General features: G+C 41.2%; 1 protein-coding gene across 4 annotated transcripts; it reads right to left on the bottom strand.

Annotated features, from left to right (window-relative positions):
- Positions 1-7458: 7458 nt before the first annotated feature.
- Positions 7459-20513, bottom strand: LOC307022722 (prostaglandin E2 receptor EP1 subtype-like). 4 transcript variants are annotated; one of them, XM_079655605.1, is made up of 3 exons: positions 20388-20513; positions 10371-11281; positions 7459-8789 (listed from the first exon to the last, which is right to left on the bottom strand). In XM_079655605.1, exons 1-3 carry the CDS (start codon positions 20506-20508, stop codon positions 8520-8522), a joined length of 1302 nt encoding a protein of 433 aa, XP_079511731.1. In that variant the 5' UTR covers positions 20509-20513; the 3' UTR covers positions 7459-8519. The 4 variants fall into 4 exon arrangements, with proteins under 4 accessions (XP_079511731.1, XP_079511732.1, XP_079511733.1 ...); XM_079655606.1 differs by lacking the exon at positions 20388-20513 and adding an exon at positions 12753-12886; XM_079655607.1 differs by lacking the exon at positions 20388-20513 and adding an exon at positions 12610-12820.
- Positions 20514-24235: the final 3722 nt, after the last annotated feature.

Raw genomic sequence — 24235 nt, forward strand, 5'->3', positions numbered from 1 at the left:
GAAAATGACTCCGAGGTTGCGGATGTGAGGGGGGGAGATAGAGTGTGGCTGTCAATGGTGAAGTTGAAATTCTAGATGTCTTTGATACGGGATGGGGGCCGATGATGATGATGTCTGATTTGGCACTGTTCAGTTGGAGATAGTTTGTTTGCATCCATGCTTTTATTTCTGAGAGACAGTTCGTGAGAGTGGAGTGTGTTGTGGGGGTGATGGTTTTTGTTGAGATATAAAGTTGGATGTCATCGGCGTAGCAGTGAAATTGAAGGTTGTGGCGACAAATTATTTTGCCAAGGGGGAGCATGTAAAGGATGAAGAGGAGGGGGCCAAGCACCGAACCCTGGGAGACGCCTTGGGACAGAGTAGCAGTGGAGGAGGTGCAGTTGTTGATGTTGATAAACTGATGTCTTTTTGAGGTAGGATTTCAGCCAGGAGAGTGCAGTGTCAGTGATGTTGAGTGATGATTCGAGGAGGGACAGCAGGATGGTGTGGTTGATGGTGTCGAATGCTGCGGTGAGGTCGAGGAGGATGAGGATGTTCAGGTTGCCGGAGTCAGAGGAGAGGAGGAGGTCGTTTGTGATTTTCAGAAGAGCTGTTTCTGTGCTGTGTTTTGATCGGAAACCGGATTGAAATGGCTCAAAGAGGTTATTGGAGCTGAGGTGGGATTTTAGTTGTGAGGCAATGACACGTTCAAGTATTTTTGACAGAAAGGGGAGATTTGAGATGGGCCGGAAGTTGGACATGATGTCAGGTGTGAGTCCAGGTCTTTTGAGAATGGGTGTGACAGCAGCCAGTTTGAGAGAGGGGGGAACTGATCCAGATCTGAGGGAGGAGTTAATGATGGTGGCAATGAGCTGGGAGATGGCAGGGAGGCTCTCTTTAACAAATTTGGAGGGCATTGGGTCAAGTGTGCAGGTGGAGTTAATTCCAGTCAGGAAGTGGGACAGTTGCATGGGGGTCACAGGGGAGAAGTGGGACAGGGGCTGTGAGGTGAAGGGGGGGAGCCAGGAGAGGAGGTGGGGGGTGCTGATGAGGGTGTCAGATTGCTGTAAATGTTGCTGATTTTGGTTTGGAAAAACAAAAGGAAGGAGTTGCACTGTTCGGTGGTGAAGGACGAGGTGGTGTTGTCACAGGGTTTGAGAAGTTTGCTGATGGTGGAGAACAGACGCTTGGGGTTGCTGGAGCCAGACTGAATGAGTTGTGAGTATTAATTAGACCGGGCTGCTTTGAGTGCATTACTGTAGTGCTGGAGATAGTCTTTGTAGATTTGAAGATGGACTGTTAGTGTGGTTTTCTTGTGTTGGCGTTCAAGTTGACGTTTCCTTGATTTCATTTGGCGGAGTTCGGGGGTATACCAGGGGGCGGAGTGTATGAAAGAGACATTTTTAGTCTTTGTGGGGGCCAGTTCATTGAGACAGAAGGAGAGGGTGCTGTTATAATAGTCCCCAAGTTCAGATGGGTTTTCAGAAAGTGGGGGGGGGAGACAGACATCTTGCAGGTAATGGAGGCAGTGATTGCTGAAGGTGAGATGGATTTACAATATTAAGTATTCATATATAGATATTTACTCAGAATATGTTATGGTCTATTTAAACACAAGGCATTACATTAGATAGTGATAAGCTTAATATGTACAAAAACATCATTTAGGGTACTTTCTATTGGGAAGTAGGTTTCCCCAACCCTGACATCTACATTTCAATTTCTGCAAATAACACTTACAACTTTTTGTTTAATTGTGTTCAATGCTGTATTTAGAAGATCTTTATGATTACATTCAAACAGAAGTTGGAAGATTTAGATTTATTGTGGGTATCAATCTTTTATAAAAAAACTATACTCAAAAAATCATGTCCCCAGTTTTCATGTCACTACCGAAACACAAGGGGTCCCTCCCTTTCCGGTGGACCTCCATGGGACCTTATTTTGGAAAAATCATGTATTGAAGTCAATGGAGAGAGAAAGATTATCTTTTGATCCCGTTTGAATTGTGCAACGAATTACACATATGTTTGTCAATTTAAAAGATAATTTTCAAAAGTCAAAAAAATAAAAATGTGTCGTAAAACTTTGAAGTAACACATTTTTTTGTGTGAAGCGCTCAATGAACTACAACTCTGGTCTTGCATATGTCACCAACACCTAGTTGGCTGTCACGTTAGCACATTTCACCTCTTTCTTTCAGAATGAATTGAAAAGTATTAAAATAGGTGAAAATCACTACAAGTCTGGGCATGTTGAGAACTGTACATACACACAAGGGGAGTTAGTCGGTTCCGTAAGAGCCAGCATGCGGGACCGGGATTCTGGGATTTGTAGTCTTTCTAGTTGCATATTTTTCATAGTTGTCTTATATTTCAACAGTTTTATGACAAACTGTGACTTTTTTGACATGGAAATTATTTTTTAAGATTGACAAACATAATGTAGCGTCTCGCTACAGGAACACAGGGAGGCTTAGTTTGTCCTTTATCCGGGAGTGTATTATTCAGATCACAGGTTACTGTTGGCCGTAACCAAGCAGGTGTCACCTGGGCCAGCACGGCTCCTGCTCCACTGTTGCTGGCATCGGTGTTGAGGATGAAGGGGAGGGTGGGGTCAGGGGGGAAGAGGATCGGTGCCTCCACTAGGGCTTCCTGTATTAAAGCAAATACTGCCTGACACTCTGTCACGAAGATAACTTCGTCACTATGGACTGACGGCTTCAGGCCTTGTATATTGCATATGTGCACATTTGTATACAATTTATTGATGTAGTGTTTATTGTATTTTATTTTGAAATGTGTTCCCCTTTCCCCTTGTCTGTTGCCGTTGATTGTGTGCACCTGGTGCCCTGTGTTGTCTCCTCGCCCCTCACCTGTGTCCTGTTGGGTTGATTGGGTTGGGCATTTAGGATCTGGGGTTTTTCTGTTTGGGAGAGGTGTGTGAGATCCTGGCGGCTGCTGACTGTGTTCAGGGGAACAGCAATTGAGGCTGTGAATCATGTGCTTATGATTGGAATAAATGCCCACACCGGGTTGTATTTTGGACAATTGTCAGCTTCACACACTCCACTGTCCATGAAAACACCTCTCCTTTCTGTAACAGGCGGAACAGTGTTGCGCAGCTATGCAGGAGAACCCTTTCACAAACCTCCTGTAGTAGGAGGACAGGCCCAGGAAGCTCTTCAGGTCCTGCACAGAGCTGGGGGTGGGCCAATCCTTCACAGCCTGCACCTTCTCTCCCATGGTGCCGACGCCCCCTGTGACCGAGAAAAGTCACCTCACGCTTCACGAACCAGCACTTCTGGGGGTGCAATTTCAGTCCTGCTCAAGCCACTCTCACCAGCACACGTTTGAGGGCCCCGGGAGCTGATTAGAAGGATTTCCCATGGATGAGGATATTGTCCAAGTAAACAACACACTCATGGCTGGGGATGTCTGCCAGCACCTGGTCCATAAACCTCTCAAATGTGGCAAGGGCATTACAGAGGCCGAATGGGAGAACTTTAAACTGCCATAAACCCCCGTTGGTGATGAAGGCTGTTTTGTGTCTGACCTCAGGGGCAAGGGGGACCTGCCAATATCCGCTGCACAGGTCCAGGGAGGAGAACCAGAAAGACCCTGCCACTGTATCGAGTGCCTCATTGATGCGAGGAAGGGGGTACAGGTCCTTCTTGGTCGCTTTATTGAGCAGTCTGAAGTCGACGCAGAACCGAAAGTCCTCCTTCTTTTTCTTGGGAACCATGACTACTGGAGCGGCCCAGGGGCTGTTGGAGGGTTCGATGAGTTCAGCCCGTTGCATCTCGCCCAGTGCTTTATCTGCTACAGCTTGTCTGGCCAGACGGAGGCGTCGTGGTCTCATTCTAATGGGCTGTGCATCTCCAGTGTTGATGTTGTGTTCGATGAGATCTGTCCGGCCAACATCGGCCTCAGAAAGTGAAAAAAAGTCTTTGAATTCCAGCAAGAGCTGCAGCAGCAGGTTCTGCTCATTGGGAGTTAGTCCATCAGAGTTTCTCTGCCAGATGTCTGTTACTGCCGAAACTCTCTCCTCTGCAACAGGTTCTGCAGCAATGACTGGGTGAAGGCAAGGGTCCAGGGTCGGCAGGGTGGGGGTTTGTGCAGGTGCCGTCATCTGGAGGTCGCAAAACAAGCAACGGCGTCGGTCACTGTCTCGGTTGTCTGTGTTATAATGGTGTGGGTCACACGACTGCCTGTCTGGGGTGGCTGCCTACACATCTGAACGACCTATCCATCTGGAAAAGTGAGTGTACCCCTCTTTGTATCAATGACACAGTCTAATGTCCCAAGAACATCCAGCCCCAGGATGCAATCTTCCAGGTTTGCGACCCACACTGGGCAGCGAACAGACTTCTTTCCCACCCCCATTGTCACAATTATCTCTCCCACCATCGGAGATCGTTCCCCGGTAACTGTCTGTAATTTCACTATGGTGGGGCAAATAGTTGTTTTATTTCTCACCGTTTCAGGCTTCAACAGGGTTGCTGAAGAACCTGTGTCGACCAGCGCAAAAACATTCTGTTCCCGCAATAGTCACTGGGGCATACAAGCAGTCCTCAACCCAGGTTCGGCCCAGCCTGATGATTCGCTCAGGCTGGCCGCCAGCCTCTTCTGTTGGTTGTAACACTTCTGCTTAGTAGTCCCACAGTGACATGTTCTCACCAAGATGGGAACTGTAGGCCAGTGGTTCTCAAAGTGGGGTCCGCGACCCCCCGGGGGTCCGTGGCACTCTGCCAGGGGGTCCGTGAAAAGTTTTCAGATTCATTAATTTAAATTATCATGATATCATTTTTTTTTCATTTTTTTTTTTTTTACAAAAGGCTTCATAGTTCAACAAATAATATTTTATTTTTTTAATCTAAAATAGTTCATAGATTACGTTCCAATCTAACAAATCTATACATTTAAAAATCAAGCGCGTCACTCGTTACCATGGAAACAACAATAACTGGTACGTCAGTCAGAGAGCGCCACTGCTAGCATCATAGAGATATAACACGGCTAGCATACTACGAAGATGGACCGATTTTTAAAACGACAGGTTACGGCTACAAATGAAGTAAATGAAAAACAAAAGTAAAGAAATACGATGAGGAGTATCTCCAATAAGGATTTATTGAAGTGGAAGGGAAACCGAAATGTCTGATATGCCTGCGGTTTCTTGCCAATGAGGCGATGAAGCCTGCCAAATTGAAGAGGCACCTCGAGACCAAGCATCCAGATTATGTAAAAAAAGACCGGGCTTTTTTTGAGAGGAAGGGCGAGGACTACAGCCAGCAACAACAACGGATGGTTAATGTTACGTCTGTTTCTGCTAAAGAGCAGATGACGAATTTAGGACATGTCTGCTGATATCAAATCACAACTGCTGGAAAGACTGAGAGGGTCTAAATTCGCGGTTCAATTGGATGAGTCCACTGATGTGTCCGGCTCTGCGCGGCTCATCGCACTGGCGCGAGAGGAGAGGGAGAGCCGCAGAAGTGAGACTGACTGAGATTACTTTGAGCAACATGCATGGGAATAAGTTACAATATAATACATTTGTGTATATTTCTCGCTATTCAGATGGTCTGCTGCCTGGTGCTGCTGTTGCGCAATGTGCAGTAGTGTCCTCTTTTCGCACCATGACATTATCAGTTATGAATTTGTTTTTCACTGCTTGAGAAAATGGACTTGTGGCTGAGAGCGTGTGAAAAATGTCAATTGTGTGAGAGTTGGCAGCCCTGTGAACTCGCTTGACATTATTATGTATGAAACTGCCAATCAGATTTATTTACTTATTAATCGAAGGTGCCGAAACGCTGTTCTGGATCGTTCCCGCCCACTTTAAACCGTGTGTGTGTGTGTGTGTGTGTGTGTGTGTGTGTGTGTGTGTGTGTGTGTGTGTGTGTGTGTGTGTGTGTGTGTGTGTGTGTGTGTGTGTGTGTGTGTGTGTGTGTGTGTGTGTGTGTGTGTGTGTGTGTGTGTGTGTGTGTGTGTGTGTGTGTGTGTGTGTGTGTGTGTGTGTGTGTGTGTGGTGTGTGTGTGTTCTGAAATGCACTTCAAATTATCACTTTTCTCTTGATTTCCCTTTGATATTTTGTTTAGGTACAGTATTACTTGCAGCTAATTGATTGATTGTTTTATGGGTATTCTGTGTTGAGATGGTGCAAATATTTTGAATACATATCTAATATATTTCTAATACATTGCTCTTGTGTTCTTCTTTCACATAACTAAGACTATAGAAGTGTAAAAAATAGGCTACATCAGATTATTCCAAGGGACATACATGTCGAGTCAAGTCAAGTCAATTTTTATTTATATAGCCCAAAATCACAAATCAGAATGAGGGGGTCCTTGGTGTATTCTCTATCTTGTAAGGGGTCCTTGGCTGAAAAACAATTGAGAACCTCTGCTGTAGGCTGTATGGCAGTAATCACTGTAGCACGCCGCTAATGCCGTTAATCCGAGTTGAACTTTTACTTCTGACACCAAATGTAGCGTCTCGCTAAAGGAACACAGGGAGGCTTAGTTTGTCCTTTATCCAGGAGTTTATTATTCAGATCACAGGTTACTGTTGGCCGTAACCACGCCAAAACAATACACTAACCCTGTCCTATTCTTACTCTCCGTCACATCTCCCGCTAGCTCTCCCCTAGCTTCCCGCGTCTCTCTCTCCAGGAACCTCCCTCTTCCAGCCCCAACCAACCAGGCATCACTCTCCCATCCAAACCCACAGCTACAGGTCACAAGAACCGTCCATCAAAACAGTGGCACGTTCACTGACACTCTGTAAAATGCAAACAAACTCTGAACAACAAACACATCAAACATCAACATTATAACCAGTCCGTTACACTAATATCTGTAATTCGTGGCACAATTCAAACGGGATTGAAAAAAAATCTTTCTCTCCCCATTGACGTGAAGTAGATGGGCGGGACTTTGCCTCTCAATGGCAAGTACATAGACTGGGCAAGTAGCTATATCCCATACTTTTGATATAAATCTGGGTAACACTTTATTTTGATAGTCCATAGAAAGTTAACACTCTATAAGTCATCAGTTGCCATTCAACAACACTGTTTCAACAGACAAGTAACATGCATTCAACTAACTGCCAGTAGAATATACATTAACCATTAGTTGATGATCAACAGATAAGCAACTAAAGTTTAGTTGACTATTACATTAAGCATTAGTTGATGATCAACAGATAAGCAACTTTAGAGTTTAGTTGACTATTACATTAAGCATTAGTTGATGATCAACAGATAAGCAACTTTAGAGTTTAGTTGACTATTACATTAAGCATTAGTTGATGATCAACAGATAAGCAACTTTAGAGTTTAGTTGACTATCTGTTGATCGTCAACTAATCTAGAGTTGACTATTAGTATACTTTTAGTAGGTTCTCCACTAAGCGTTTGCAGGCATGTGTTAGGACTATCCAATTAAAGTATGTCAGAAAGGCTTTATTTTCTATCCGGCAGACGGTGATGCAGAAAGGAAACTAATAAAATACCAAGCTGGTGATAATGGTATTTCATTGAAGCACTGAAGCGTGTCTCAAGTTTACATCCTCAACTAAATCAAAGATATTTGCTCAACAATATTCTGGATTTATTATGTTATTACCCGCATGACCTTAGTGGATCATTCGTTTTGGTCCTTTTTTATTGTCATCACTGGAATGTGAAGTCCAGAAGGAATCGGCAGGAAATTACTGCTGCAGATCATACTGTCAATAAAGATGTATTTTATCATTAATACTCAGGACAGCAGAGAGAATACTTAAGTACTAAATTCAATTCAGAGTAAGGTCACATTGCATTCTTTTATTTACATTCAATTATAATGTATTTACATATCTTCTGTAAAATCGAGGGTACAATTCAAGTTTTAACTTACAAAACAATACATTACTTCACATAAAGCACTGTATAAAAAAATGGAAAGCATATTAAAAACGTAAACTTACAGTACATATACTCCACAATACTTGAACATCAACATTCCTTCATTCAGCAGAATATTAACATTGAACACAATCCAAGTACTTCTGCTTTAATCTGGAGCTCACCCTGGTGGTTATATTGGTGCAGCTCAATTCTTCCAAATAAATGTAAGAGCAAGACACGTGCAATTTATTTTTTTACTTCCAATGATGGTTAAAATGAAGTTATGAAATAAAACATTACTCATTCCCTTTATGAGTGACGCAGCATCACACTTCTGTGTTCATATTCTGTGGCCCTTCATGTTTCCAAATGAGAATACAAAATGACTAAGGAATGTTCACTTATTACAAGAAAATTATAAAAGGTTTATGTGCAAAACAATAGCATTAGCTAGCTTCCATTTGTTAGGGTCAGACAATGAACTCAAGGGTAAACTTTGATGGAGTTTGAGAGAGGTACTTTTGATTATATTAAGCATTTCCAGCCAAAAAGATATTCTATGTTGGTCTCCCTTCTTTATTCTCAGGGTTCTGTAAATGTTCACCTAGGGACAAAGTACTTATCAGTCTTTTCCCTCAGCTCAAACTTGGTTGACTTGATGCTTCTCTGAGCTGGGGAAAGAGGTGGGCTCCCAGCGGCCGATGATAGTCCCCCTCCGTCCTGCCTGGCACTTAGCGATGAGGTAGATTTTGCGGAGAACGGTGCGCCGCAGCAGGATGTAGACCCAGGGGTCCAGAATCTGGTTCCATGTGGCCAGCCTCACAGCCATCACCATTAGGGTTTTATAGCTGGATAGGTCCTCTGCTATGGATCCTGTGTAGGAGCGGATCGCCGACATCAGGCCAAAGATCTGCAGGGGTGAACATCTTGTATTACAACATGATGAGAGGGTAAAACTACTGCATAAGTTACAAATAATTTATATAATTTTGTTGTATTATCACATCCAACACATTATGTTATTTTTTGCAGGCGTATCAGCATGATACATGAAACATGTTAGAAAAATCTCTTCATCAATAGTGGAATACGTTTTCAGATGTATAAACGCTCTATCACAAAAAAGTCTCACATTCAAAATGTTACTTAAGTAGAAGTACCAAAAGTATATACAGTATAGTCATTAGGAAAAACGCTTTATTTCAGTACAATGTTGATTATAATCATGGATGCATTAATGTCTTCATTACACTAATGTTGAAGCTTGTAAATGAGTGGCTAGTTTGTACCTTATAAATTGCTGGATAGATTCACCTATAATCATCCATCACAATCTGTTACTTAATTTATGTTATGTACTATCAATTTAAACCTGCAAAGTTAGTAAAGCTCTAAAGTTAATGTAGTGGAGTAAAAAAGTTGAATATTTACATCCGAGATGTACAAAAGTACAAATATTGAGTAAATCGGCTTGATTACATTCCACTACTGCTCTTTAGACTACTTCATTTAGTGATTTGTTACAAATATGATATATATAATATATTCTTCTGCCTGCCTCAATTTGAAGGAGAATTCATGCAGCAGATTTTACATTCAGTGTTTGTTTGTAGAATCTCTTCCTCTTGACACGAAGTTGTCTGAATTTGGTTTTAGTGGTTTTACTATTGAATTGACATTCAGTTTTTCCTTTAGTTATTTCAGGCCTATTTGACTTCGTTAAACTGTAGGAAGGTCAAGTGGATAGTGAGCATCCATAAAAAGAAAAACGCTCAATATTTGTATGGTCTACACCCGTGTCTTATTTTTTAAATATTTTAAATCTGTTGCCATTTTCCTACTTGTATTCAGTAAGTATCTTCAAAGATAATACTTTCTGGGTAGTAAAAATACTTAAAGGAGCCCTATGATGCTTTTTGGTTCTCCCTTTCCTGTATTATGTTATAGATTTGCTGCATGTAAACGGTCTGCAAAGGATCAAATTCAAAAGCTCCCTTTCAGAGTGAGTTTCTCTCCCACAATTTCAGACAGAGGGTGAAAAGAGATGCTGCAGCACAGGCAATATGAGAACAATAAAGAGCGCTAACAAGTCACAGTGGAGGAACAACATACTAATATGAACATGAACATCCTGAACATGAGCGTAATAGCTCTTTAATTTGCAATGGGCAAAAGTTTGTTTTAAAACTTTCTATCAACACTGTAAAACAGTTGAATAGATAAATATGTATTATGTTGCAGAGATAGCCACTGAAAAATAACCTGCATCATAAATACATTGTTCCAGCTGTGTGAAAATGACATGCTTTTATCGAACTACAGGCATCATAAGAAAGGGACAACAAATCCAAATACCTTTACTTATACAATAGCACTTTTTCTAAATGAGTGCTCTGAGTGCCAGTGCCATACCTAGCAGAAAGCTGAAGTGATCTCATTATCGCCCAACCTTGTGTGCTCATCCCCTCTCATTGTACCTTCTATGACTCACCAGCAGAGGGCTCCAGCAAATGCAGGAGGTGACCATGATGCCGACCAGCTGCACCACCATCTCTATATCATGAGACTTTGCTAAGTGATGCGAGCCGGGCTTCCTCCTGAGCCTCGCCAGCACCAGGGTCAGTCCACTGATGGTGTTACACACCAGTGCCACAGCCAGTGAGGCCATCCCCAGCCCAGAGAACAGCACCACGAACGCCACGTCAACCTCCTGAGTGTCACTGAGCACTTTGATGAAACACCAGGTCCCTGGGTCCTGATAGGCGTAGGAGCCCAGCTGAAAGCAAGGCAGCAGGGCCACAAACAGAGCCGCCAGCCAGATGGCAGACAGGCAGATCTTTGCACGTGTTTTGGTGACTAGAGAGGAGTGCAGTAGAGGCTTCGTGACACCCAGGCAGCGCTCAGCAGCCATGGCACAGCCCATGAAGAGTGGGCACAGGCCGAAGAACACCATGCTGCCACCCAGGAACTGACACATCCCATCGGAGGAGTTGAAGTCATCAGGATGAACACCTCCAGAGAGGTAGAGTCTGAGCACCAGGGCACCAGGGATCACATGCCCAATGAAGTCTGTAAAAACCAGAGAAGAGGCAAAGAGAAGGAATGTGGCTTTGTTGCGCCGGCGCTGCTGAGAGTAGGCATTGGCCAGGATGAAGAGGGCCACGATATTGGAGATGATGCCCAGTGTCATGGACAGTATGACCACAATAACTCCACTGGTGGTGGGCTGCAGCAGGGTGAGGTTTCCCTGCTGAGACAGCCCTTCAACTGCCACCCTGGCCTCCACTTTCCCCCCGCTGCCATTAGAGGACCGAGGGAGGAGCGGGGAGGATGAGGAGTTGTAATGGCTCAAAGCTAACATCACTGAACTGTGAACGGAATGAGGTCCATTGTTAAGGGAGGCTGCAAGACAAAGAAGAAAGACCAAATGAGCTGTGGATCTTAAAAGAAAGCTGTAAAGCATACAAATAAAAATAAGTGAACATTTATGTCAAAAACTGAAACTGTAAACCTAACAGATTTGAAACTAAATGGACATCACATTTTGGAGTGACATGTTAGTCAGTGTTTTCCACCACATCAATAATGCACTATATCATTGAATTTATATGATATAATTGTGTTGTATTCCTTCACACACTTAGGAATACAACACAATGATATCATATAAATTGAATGATATGGTGCCTTATTGATTTGGTGGAAAACACTGACTAACATGTCACTCCAAAATGTCCCATAGATGTCCATTTAGAAGCATCAAAGCTGTGTAACTTCAAATAAGGAAACTTTAAATAGGCCTTAGGTATGTTAATATTTGTTCCGTGCCTTTAGGTTAAGGTACTTCTAATAATAAACAATACTTAGTTAAATACTTGAACACATTTTTCTTCATAATGCTCTTTCAAACATGACTTGACAGCTGTTTACCCTGTGAATAGTGTCCAGCTATCATGAAAAATCACAAGGTAAGTGTCAGAGCTGCAGTGTAGCATGATGGTGAGTGGAGACTGGATCCTTGCGTTTGGCTGGAGGTCAAACACAGGTCACGAACAGGACAATGACTCACTCCTGCATATTAAAATACATCACGGCTAAGCAATGTAGGCATAAATGAATGAGAATGAGTAAATAAATATATATCAAATTTTTCATAAATGTCCCTTATGATAAATATAGCTCTATCTCATCTTACCGTATGTTATCTTATTTTGTCTAAAGGAGTCCAATGTGATGTAAAGAAAATAAACCTATAAGCTGATGTTCTGTACTTAACTGTATATAGAAACAGACATTTATACAGAGAACATTTGTTCACCTTTTTTTTAACTATATGTGCAAAATGCAAATGAATGTAAGTGAACCATTATACTTGCTAACTTCTATATATTTTTTACTCAGGGATTGTAGGAATACTATACGTGTATAGCTACATAACATATTGTGTAAGCAGATGTATATTTATGTTGACTCAATGAATTAAGAGAAAGAAATAAACAGTCTAAATATTCAGAATTAAAAAGAAAAACACCATACATTTGCTCTTGGTTGCACCTCTTTGCAGAATGTTGCAGTTTGTAAGAAGGTACAGAAATACAATGTTCACTGTGATAATACAAACGCGATGTGTCGAGTTATAGTCAGACATTTAAAAACATGCAATCTATTCGATTTAGGAACAAATTCACTTAAGGCCTGTTATTTTGCTTTAAAATAAAGAAATATCTTACCACTACATAGTATAGATATCCTTCCTAGTCCAGCTGAACAACATGAAGATAGTTTTCACTGTCCAACAGATATCATCCAGAAACAAACACTTTCAGCAAATTCCACAGATGTCTTTTTCCTTTAGATCAGAAATCCTGTTTACCCTTCATAAAGTCCAATGCACCTCCTTAGCGGAGTATTTCCCGAGACTGTATCCATCTGGGTCCTTCATGGTTGTAAATTATCCCCACTGACACTCAAATACGGAGCCACGTTTTTATAGCGCCTCTTTCTGCCTCCTGTGAGTATGTGTGTGTGTGTGTGTGTGGGGGGGGGGGGGGGTGGGGCGTCTCTGTACACAGTCAAGTTCACGTCTCTGCTGTCGTTTCTCTGTATACATTCACACAGTAAGCGCACTTTAATGCGTTTACTCACTTTATGCGTGTCACGTCCATTCCTAAGAAATTATCTCAAATTGGCGTCTTTTACCTCGAGGCAGAACAGTGTGTACAGCTAAGCTTTACTTTACAGTTATAACTAAGTCATCTTTTAACGTCACCAAGATGTGCAGACTTCACAGGGTTAGGATTTTATCGACCAGTTATTAGGTGAAGACATTGTTAAGCATTTTGTTTTCTGGAGTCTTGATCTATTTGGTTTCATCGACAACATCATTTTGTAGATGTTTGATGCGCAATCCTGTGCTCAAAATAACCTCGGAGGTATCAGTTATCCAGAGAGATCCAGTTCATGGTGGATGTGCTGTTTATCAGTTTGCTGTTGGAGACGTTTTCTATTTCACCTCCCTGAAAAAAAGACATCAGAGAAAATGCTGCTGGACTGTTATTTAGAAAAATTATTAGATAAAGTTCAACTATGAGGTACTTTGTTTTGCATTTTTATCTTTTTCCATACTTTATTAAAGGACGTTTGCATTCATAGGAATGATGTAAACATATACTTTTCAAACCTACCAAACTTGTAAGGACTTAATCGACCCATTCCTTCTGGGATCCAATCATGAAGTAAGTACAATACAATTTTACAATTGACAAAACACTAATATTGGGGAAAAGACAACAATAAGCCACATACAAATATATATAAAAAAAAGATGCAATAATAATAAGAATACCTTATATTTATATAGTGCTTTTCTCTGACTCAAAGACACTTTACAGTGTGAGGGAGGGTAGACAAACAAGGACAGGCAAAAACAAACAACAACAAAAAATAATAAATGTTTATCTGGCAGCTAGGTGTATCACATACATTGCTTTACATATTGAATTGATGGAGCTCACACATCTTACGTTCTTGAGCTGGAGCAATGATAAAACTTCCTGGTCCCATTTTTTGAGGCTAGGAAGTTTCTTAGATTTCCAATTCAAAATATTTAGCATCTATGTTATGAGGTTATTTAATGCTATTGCTTTCTTTACGCATTTGTAGTATAAGTTTATATAGTTGATATTTCCAAGGTACGTTGGGTCTAAAAGGCACGTATTACAAAGACCCGAAAGACATTCAAATTGAAATACGAAGAGACAGGAAGGCGTTAATAGAGGGGTATTTTCTAGCTAGTCTTTCATTGCAGTAATGTACCCTGTGGAACTTGCATTGGTATTGTTGGTCCAAATACCTACATGTTATGGAAACTCATAGTAAAAGTATGGAAATGTAATATTGGCCCTCATGAAGGCTCCAGATGTTCCTCAAGGCCTGTGATCTTCCTAAAGGTTTTTGCTGCTGCATTCCGGGAAACATGTCCTTTTTCTTCTCTTTGATTGACACTCTAAGAGGGGAAACAACGAGAAGGCATAATGTATTTCTGATTTTGGTCCTCTCGCTAAACACTCGGGACAGGTGGTCATGTTTGTTTTTATTTTACAAGGACCTGGCAAGCAGCTGGATCACATTCTTAGACACGCTGAGGTTTGGAAAAAGGGTAAAAGCAACAACTCAAATTAGCTTCAGGTTCACAGGAGAGACGCTGGAGAACGGCACTGATATATTAATTGGTTTAATTGGTATAATAATTTGTTGGACAATTCTACTGATTGGCAACTATATATTGAATCTGTGAACTGACAGCTGTCATTTAACAGTGTATTGCATTTAGGCCTTAAACTATGAAAAATGTCGATTAGAAAAAAAGAATGTTCAGTAAGTTGAACTGTTGAAAGAGAGGTTTAAGGAGTGAAATATACAAACACATTTCACAGCTGCAGAGAATGAGCAGGAAAACATTTGGTTTGGACATAGAACCACTTCCATGTTAACTTTAAAAGAGACAGTTAACAGACCTGCTAGCATGCTATTAGAGGCTACACTTAGGTACGGCATTGTGTTTAAACTAAATGCTAATGTTGGCATGCTAACATACTCCCATGTACAATGATGATGATATTAATCAGGTATAACATATTTGCCATGTTAGCATGCTAACTTGCTAATTAGCATTAAAGCGATATAAGGCCGATGGGTATGATGCAGTCCTGACAATGGCCCCTCGTAAAAAGTAAGGAAATACAAGTCATCCTGAGGGACAGTAATGTTTGTATAGGCCTGGTTGTTGGAAAAAAGTATTCTCAATAGGCTACTCAATCATCAGTAATGTACATACTATGCCCCCCTGTTTGGTCAGAAACTTTTCTTGTTGGGTCCCCATTGGGTAATTGGAAATATTTTCGAGCGTCCTAACCTGGTTCCCACCGAGATGGGTAGAATTAACCTGATAATAATGACAAAATACAAAGCTCCAACTATAATTGCATATGTCATTATGGATTGAACATGAAAAAAGTGCTTGTATGTGCCAATGATCCTGTGCCACTGTGAAACAAGTAGGCCTACTTATTTTAATAAAAATATATTGATCAACATTAACTACTATTTGTACAGCAGGTTGCAAATAATCACATCACTGTTCCATTCCTATTCCACATATAGCCTACCTATCAATGACTTTAACGGTACTACTACTCTTACCGATGCTGCTTATTGATCCGATACTTTAACCATATTTGTATTGGTTATTTTTGTTATTTTTTAAAGAGAAAAACTAAACATATTGGAAACAGAATTAACATCGCTTTATTCAATCTATAGTGTGGATTATGGGCTGCAAGCACACATGACATACCTGCAGTGGTGGTAGTAGCAAGTTGATTTACTCAGACACTGTACTTATTTTTAAGTACTTAACTTAAGTATTTTAACTTTTGTGTCTTTGTACGTCTACTCCACTACAATTCAGAGGTAAATGGGAACCATGAATGTCAGTTTACGTTAAAACAATTTTTAAGAATTTCACTCCAACACAACATTTGTTTTCATGTCATTCCCATTTTCTACGTATCTTCCCTCGTTTGCTGTCAAAACTCCAATGCAGAGCATGGTAGCACTATAGGAAAGTCGGGGGATCACCAGAGTCTCTGGAGACTACACATTTCTGTTCTACATAAAAGAGCAATCCATCAAATACATTTTGACATATCGCTGTAAAATACACAGTCAGAAAAGGGAGCAATTTTATTCGCATTTAGTTCTGACCGGACCGTCATTGATTTCAAAGCCTACAAAAAATAAATTTAATAGAATAGACATGGCATGTTGGGAGGTAAATGCTGAACTACATTGCGTGTGCTTGTATTGGCTTCATTTATCTTATCAGCACATCAGAATATACATGTTTCAATGTGTGCTCCTTCTGGACTAAAGAGACAATTATATATGTCTGATTGTCTTCCTTTCCTGGTTCCCATTGAGACTCAACAATCAAGCGTTTGGCAGCCGTGTGTGTTTTTACTCCGTCTCTGAAAGCAGACCCTGTTGCCCCCATTTTCCTCATCAATTGCTCTTATAAATGGAACCATTGGCCTCTCCAGTCTGCTGGCTCTTCCAATACTAAGTCTGGGGTTTATGGGTTTGAGGCTCCTTGTACACCCTTTCCCCTTCCACTGACCACAAAGTGAAAACCTCAGACTGCATACTTGATGATCTTTGAAGCTCTCCGAGATGGAGAAGAGAAGCTATACAATTTGGAAACGTTAAGAGCAAGATATCTTGTTTTGATATTTTAAAGGTCCCATGTCATGCTTTTCCGGTTATTACCCGTCCCCTTGTGTGTTATGTAGCTTTTTCTGCATGTAAACGGTCTGCAGTCACAAACCCTCAAAGTACACCCTGTAGCGAGTAAAACTGTAACACAGAAAAGACCTGTCTATGCTGCCCCAGAACGCCTCGTTGGAGATTTTTCTTTTTCCATTTGTTTCTTCCTGAGTATAGTGACGTGACCATACCCAGGTCCAAATGGACCAATATGTGGAGCTCCTCACACACACACACACACACACGCACACACACACACACACACACACACACACACACACACACACACACACACACACACACACACACACACACACACACTCACTCAGCCTTATCTTTTCTCAGCCACGGCTCCGTGGATCTCCACTCACAGTGTGCTCAGGCTGAGTTCCTCGGTGTCTCGCTGCCTCGCAGACCCCACGCAGCAACCAGGAAACGACACCAGTAATCCAGCTCACACTGTCCGCTCCTCGAGCGGAGCAGCGAGCCCCTCAACGTCCCGCCAACAAGGCACCAAGACCCCACGCAGCATTCTCATCTGTTTGTAATTACTGGTGTCCTTTTCTGGTTGCTAACAAACGACATTGCAACACATAAACACACATCAGAGCACAGTGGGCTCATAGGGAGGTCAACGGCTTGACTCCAACAAGCCGTTTAGGACAGAGAGTGAAAGAAAACCAATGTGATTTTGGAACATTGAACAATGTAAATCTATTCTAGTAGACCTCAACAATGGAATTATGATCAGTAGAAATGGCCATGACATGGGACCTTTAAATAAAATATGGAAGAAAAAGCATCAAGTGTTGCATGTTCACAGTATTCCACCTTGGCCTCAAGACACAACACACCTTGACCACAAATGTTGAGCGGTTTCCCTCATCGCCCATTTTGCCAAAACTTTCTGCCGAGCACATTACCTGTAAGTAAGAAAGATTGAGTGTTCTTAGCATTTTAAGCTAACATGAGTTTTGTTTGCTCTGTAATACTTGAAATATCTTTTGGAAGAAAATGTAGTCCTATGATGGTAATTTTCACAATTGCAAGGTGCTGGTATCAATCAGGCAAGACACCATGTAAATGTGTTCAGGCGGTCTTGTGCTTGTGAATTCCCCGCTGACATTTTAAGGAGATGCTGGCTATCATGAGGGGAAAGCCACACGCTATCTGTCTGGACGCCTCACAAACTACGGGCCAGAAATGAAACAGTGGAATGTTTGCACGAGAATATTCAGCCGAGAGTGGAGAACACAAACATGCTGTCAAAGGCAGAAACAAGTTCAGCTACTTTTCTCTGATGAAACGCACACTCCTCGAAGTGCAAATTGTTTAAAAATGTCTGTCTGTCTGTCTGGCTGAAACCCAAAGGTCATTTCTAATATTTGGTTACTGTTTTGCCTACTATGTGTCTCAAACTCTGTGAATAAGGGAGGGAGAGCTCGCTGTTCCGAGAGAAATAGCCACAATATGGCAAAACCACAAATACTCTATAGCTATCATTCATTCTGCAAAACATGAAGATCTTATCAGCGGATTGTCTTGTGTACAGCAGGAAGCATCTTAAAGTACTCAGGATAATCAGTATTCTTTTGATACAATAGCAAATAAGCAATGTAGTAAAGAAAAACAGTGTAATCGTGCTGTTTTAAGCCAGAGTTATGAAAGGGCAGATTCACAAGGGATAGAAATAAATAATAGCAGACCAATGTATTTGCTGAGGGGCAAAGAAGCCGCAGGGGGAAAATCTTTCGCCTTTTTTTGGACAGAAACTTGGCATATTTACAACACTTTTATAATAGTTTAAGCATAAATGTAATTTTCAGGAGTCAATAGCGTGATACTATAAAAAACCACATGGCTATGGCTTCATGTCTATCACCTCTAAGCAAAAGGCAGCAACAGAGACATAAAAGCTTTAGACGGGCACTAGCCGGGCGTTATCTGACATATTCTAGGTTGTAGAACTAATTTACTGCTATACTACTCATCCCTGCACCGATCTATTGAGCTCAGAGTAACAGTTCATACAGCCTCTGAAGCTGCTAGTGTGGCTGTAGACTTGTATCTTGTTGTTTACTGTGCAATAATCTCTCGTTCACATGAGTCAATGTTCACAGATGCTGTACAAATTCCTCCCAACAAACAAGTGTTATTAGTCTTCTGTTATCGGTATTTAGCTTTCAGGTCAAATGAAATATCTTACTGGGTGACGTCTCTTCTGGAGGACATCTTTCTCCCTCTGCTATAAATATATCACCGTGTTAAGTCTACTGGGTGTCCTTGAACATTTTCAAACCGACGACAGTCAACGTGTGTAATTGTGTGTCCTGGTGACTTTCTTTTGCTCTCTGACCATGACACAAGCGTATTATTAAATCGTATTATCTTTGTATTTTCACCACATCAATGGTTTGGCCTGTAAAGTCAGACAGGACAGCAAAGACATCACAGGGCTTCAGCACTTTCTGCCTCCAGAGCGTATGGAACTGGTAAGCGCCTCGTAAATGAAGAAGTATGTCACAGTAACTGCAAACTAGAAGACTCTGATGAGCCAGTTTGGTAACAATTTATGATCTGTGTCAGGATTTAATTGTTTGGGGTTTATGGAAGAGAACGCTTAGTAGATAGTAGAACAACGTGCTGGTTATGAATTGTACAAAGACAAAAAGAGAAGAAAACCAGTGCAGCGATTAGGAGCAGCCTCTGTTGCTATCCGTTCACACACATGCACGCTGTTTTATCAGGAGTCTGCCATGCCAAGTACAGGAACTGTCTTCCTGCTTGGCTTAATTCAGACTTAATTCAGACTCATGCAAATATTTTCCATTCACTTTTCTGGTCATGCACCATCTTCTAAAATGTCATCAGACACCACTCACAGGCTAGTTTGTGATAGTAGTTTTTGCAAAATATGCTTAATTATTTTGCTTTTGTAAACAACCATATTAAAAAACATCAGCCTTTAAAAAAACAAAAGGATAGAAATTATTTATGCACAGAACAGTCTGAGCTCTCTAGGTTTTTATTTGGGAGATGTTCATGCAGTATATTCTCCCAGATCACTAGAAGAACACTGTGATCTTTTTGTTAAACACAGAAAATATGTTTCCTGTAACAGTTCACCTTCATTATGATTCAGCAGCTTGAATGTCTGCAGGTGCCATGAATTACATCCAGTCTTGGATCTACCAACAGTTTCTTAACCAAAGGATTTCTGGGAAGAGGATTTTTCCAAACTTCCTTCCTGTTGTCTTTGCAAATAGCAAAACCATGACATTTCTGTGGCTTTTCTCCTCATAAACGTTTTTTTTCATGGTGAAAACCAGCAACAGTTTTCCAAATCAGTGTTTAATGATTTACATGAGATCAAATTTTCCCTTCACTGCCTCGGCCAAACTAAACCAGTGTTTAGTCAATATTTTAGTAAATCTATAAAAAGGCTCCCAGCCGCATGCTGATGTGCTTGGCTTGTGGTATGGTTTGAATTGGACGTTCATTTGCATAAACATCACATTTAAATGCATGAAGGGCAATGATTCATAAATCTTGAGTTGAAGGACATTTTTGTATGGTCTTTCCCGTCAAATGTGATTTCCACATTCCCAATGCCCCCAAAATGTCCCATTTTCAATGCAACTTGGCAGATAAATAATAACAAACTTTGCATAGAGACGCTACATACCGGAGCACGGTGAACAATCTGATCCCAGCCCACCATCGTACCACATGGGTCGTGCGCTTTGTTTCTCTCCTGATGTCTGCGGTAATAGGAGTGAAAAGCTCACCTCTGTGTAGTGACTCATGAGAGGTCCTGTCAGTAGGAATAAAAGAGGGCCAGTGCGTGGTAATTAAAGTGGGTCTGCAGCAGAGCAAGATTTAAGAACCACAGCCTGCTAATCAAGTCAGCACACATGCTATTAATAGTAGATGGTGACACAAGCACCCAACCACCATCAAGTCCCCCCACACTCAAGCAAACAATTACCCTATCACATATTCAGTCAGGCACACGTGTTAACTCCTACCTACAGGGTTTTACCTGTCACCAGAAACAATGTGTTAATCTGCAAATACTGGTCAAATTGAAAGCTATTTGCAGGGGCACTTAGCAACGTTATATGGGCTATATGCAACGAGAATGCTTTACATTTATTTGGATGGGATTAAATCATACTGCTCTTTTATTGGAGCTCAGATGGTCATGAAAGCAATGTGCTGCTTATTGCTTATTGCACATTTTTGTCAACTTTAGAGTTATTTTCCATCTGTCCTTTCTTTTTGAATATCTATATAATGCCAGGAAGGCTTTATTCAAATTGGGTACAAATATCCAATTTGTCCTGTTCTGTTACACCTGTTTTTAGTCTTTATGCTAAGATAATCTAACCAACCGGCTGCTGTCTCTACTTATTCAATTTACAGACTCTAGAGCTACTCTCTGCAAGAAAGTGCATAAGCATATTTCCTAAAAGTTCAACTATTCCTTTAAATGCCAGATGTTTTTTCATCAATTTGCTCAGTGAAGTGGTGGTGAGCCATGCCATTGGTCTCAGTTTTCTTCTTCGTACCTTTCATTTCTGACTTGCGCCACTTAATCACGAGAGAAACATTTAACTCCCATCAACAAAATGCTCAATGGCAATGTTCTTCCTTGCCTGGCTAAACAGCAACACACCATATCTCTTACCTGTCAAAAACAAACCGTGGAAAATATGTGAGCAGACTCATACAGAAATCATTTCCACAAACCTAATTTAATTTGGAACAATACTGCGGCAATTTATACCAGGCAGTTTTAATTTTTCTTCTTGATTCTTAATATAAATTCATTTTTCCGTCTGTTTTGCTATGTTTTGTTTGAAATTGTGATTGTAATGATCCCAGGTTATACAGGCATCTATTAAAGCTATTCAATAAAGAATTCTGCCACTATATATAAAATCGCCCTATCATTCTTTTTGGGGGTTTTCCTTCCTGTAATGGGTTATAGGTTTTTGTGAATGTAAACGGTCATCTAAGGTTTCTCTCCCACACACTCCTTTGTTTACTTCTGTAACATAACGACATCGTTACGTAACACTCCCGCTTCTATTGGCTAGCACTCCAACACATTAAACGTGATAGGCTAAGGGGTGGGTCAACTATAAGTGGTTGATCAATCCCACCAGAGCTGGCCAGCTAACCAATCAGAGCAGACTGGGCTGTGGTTTCAGACAGAGGGTGAAAAGAGGTGCTGCAGCACAGGAAGTACGAGAAAAATAAAGAGCTTTTTGAACATTAAATCATGGAGACATGTCACAGCAGAGGCACTAAATACTAATATTTAATAAACCATTTAGTGCAGGTTAGATCAATCAATCAATCAATGTTTATTTATATAGCCCAATATCACAAATGTTACATTTGTCTCAGTGGACTTCACAGTTTGTACAGAATATCAGTATGACAAAACGACATCCTCTTTCCTTAGACCCTCACATCGTACAAGGAAAAACTTCCAAAGAAAACCCACAGTTTAAAGGGAAAAATGGGAGAAACCTCAGGGAGAGCAACAGAGGAGGGATCCCTCTCCCAGGACGGACAGACGTGCAATAGATGCCGTGTGTAAATCGAAGAGATAATAAGTTAGCTGAATTTTAATGTCAGGTCACTTTAAGCCAGTGGTTCTCAAACTTTTTCTGTCAGGCCCCCACTTTGGAGAAAAAAAAAAGTCGGGCCCCCCCAACACAAATAGTCAGGCTCAGTGGCGGCGCCAGAGATTTCTTTTGGGGGTGCTGTGGGGTAGCTTGACGTTTCATAGAGGGTGCTCAAACATTTAGGGTTTCCCATTAATGTACCGGTCGCTACAGTGGAATTTTCAACTGCAACATTCCCGACGCAAATACACAGTGTACCCGCGACTGTTACAATGAAGGCTCGATAATCAGCTCACGGCATATAGGTGTAAGCAGGGGTAAAGTGCTATTTTTATAGGTGGCGTGTGGACCTCACATAGGGGGGTCCGGGGGGATGTTCCCCCGGGAAGATTTATTTTTAAATATTGAAGTTAAAAGCATCAATCTGGTGCACTTAGAGAGCGAAATGAAGAGATCTATGGATACCTCTCTCAACACCTATATGAAACAGAACTGTAAACAGATTTACTTTTTCTTTATGGATATTTTACAAATCACCCTTTTAAACTTTATTAAACGTCATATAGTATTTCATACCTGTTTTTCATTTATTCTCTTATAACTATAATCGGAAATAATTGTTTACATTAATTGTGACCAAAATGTTTGAGACCCACTGAGGTACCACTGAGAGAGTCCTTTAATTCACTGAGTCTCTCAGTCTGACAGGGGAGGACTCTCCTCCACTTTGTTGTTGAAAAAACTCCTTAAATCCGTTAGCGTAGCTCGCTAGCACCAGAAGCTAACAACAACGATCTCCGGTACCGGTGCGCTCTCTCTCTCTCTCGCGCGCACACAAAATGGCTCGTTCCATACACACACACACACACACACACACACACACACACACACACACACACACACACACACACACACACACACACACACACACACACACACACACACACACACACACACACACACACACACACACACACACACACACACACACACACACAAGCTGAGCTTGAATGAAACACAGAGACACAGACGTAATAGTACTGTACTGCATCATATTATTTTCGAATCAATAATTTTTCAATTTATGAATTCTTTTTTTTTCATCTTTATTTTATTAATTTTTCATAACCATTTTTCGTCCTGGTCTCTCGCGCCCCCCCTGGCATACCTCTGCACCCCCCAGGGGGGGCGCGCCCCCCACTTTGAGAACCACTGCTTTAAGCACATAAAACAGATATGTTTGGAGACAGGCCAATAGTTATTGATCAAGTGGCAATAAACCTTGGAGGCTGAGGGAGCAAAATGATATGTCGTTGTGAATTCGTTGAAATCAGACGCTCTGCACACAAACAGATTTACAGTCCAAAAAATAATAAAAGCAGTTATAGCTGTGGGTTAAAGTCATTCATCTCTTCAGACCTTCCTCCATTTCATTTCCATTTCATCGTCAGTCTCACAGATGTGATGAAAGGTCAGTGGCAGTACGCTGCGGTGGAAAGCTAAGGGATTGATCATAGTTTAAAATGTCCTTTCTGAATGAAGATATCAATCTTAAAGATGTTCCTCCGGTAACTTCCCCCCTGTTTATCTTCCCATACACTTTTATGGAGAGATGAGTGTACAGTAGCTTATAAAAGATTTAGTGCGGGCTGCTCTCAGCTGTGACTCTACGGGGCTCAGGCAGAAGGACAGATAACTCACAGTCTTAACATTAGAACTTCTGCTGCGTAACCACACCGAAACTCACTCAGCATAGTTCTCCTCTCAAAGGTACAAACAGTACTGTGGTGACAAAGCAAAGCAACATGCCAGCTCACTGGTTTTGGTGACAAAGATGAAAGCAATCACGTTGTTTACCTCCAGTCTGGCCTTCTCTGTTCACAGATTGGTTTTT

Source organism: Notothenia rossii (genome assembly GCF_949606895.1).
Source record: "Notothenia rossii genome assembly, chromosome: 1".
Lineage (NCBI taxonomy): Eukaryota > Metazoa > Chordata > Actinopteri > Perciformes > Nototheniidae > Notothenia > Notothenia rossii.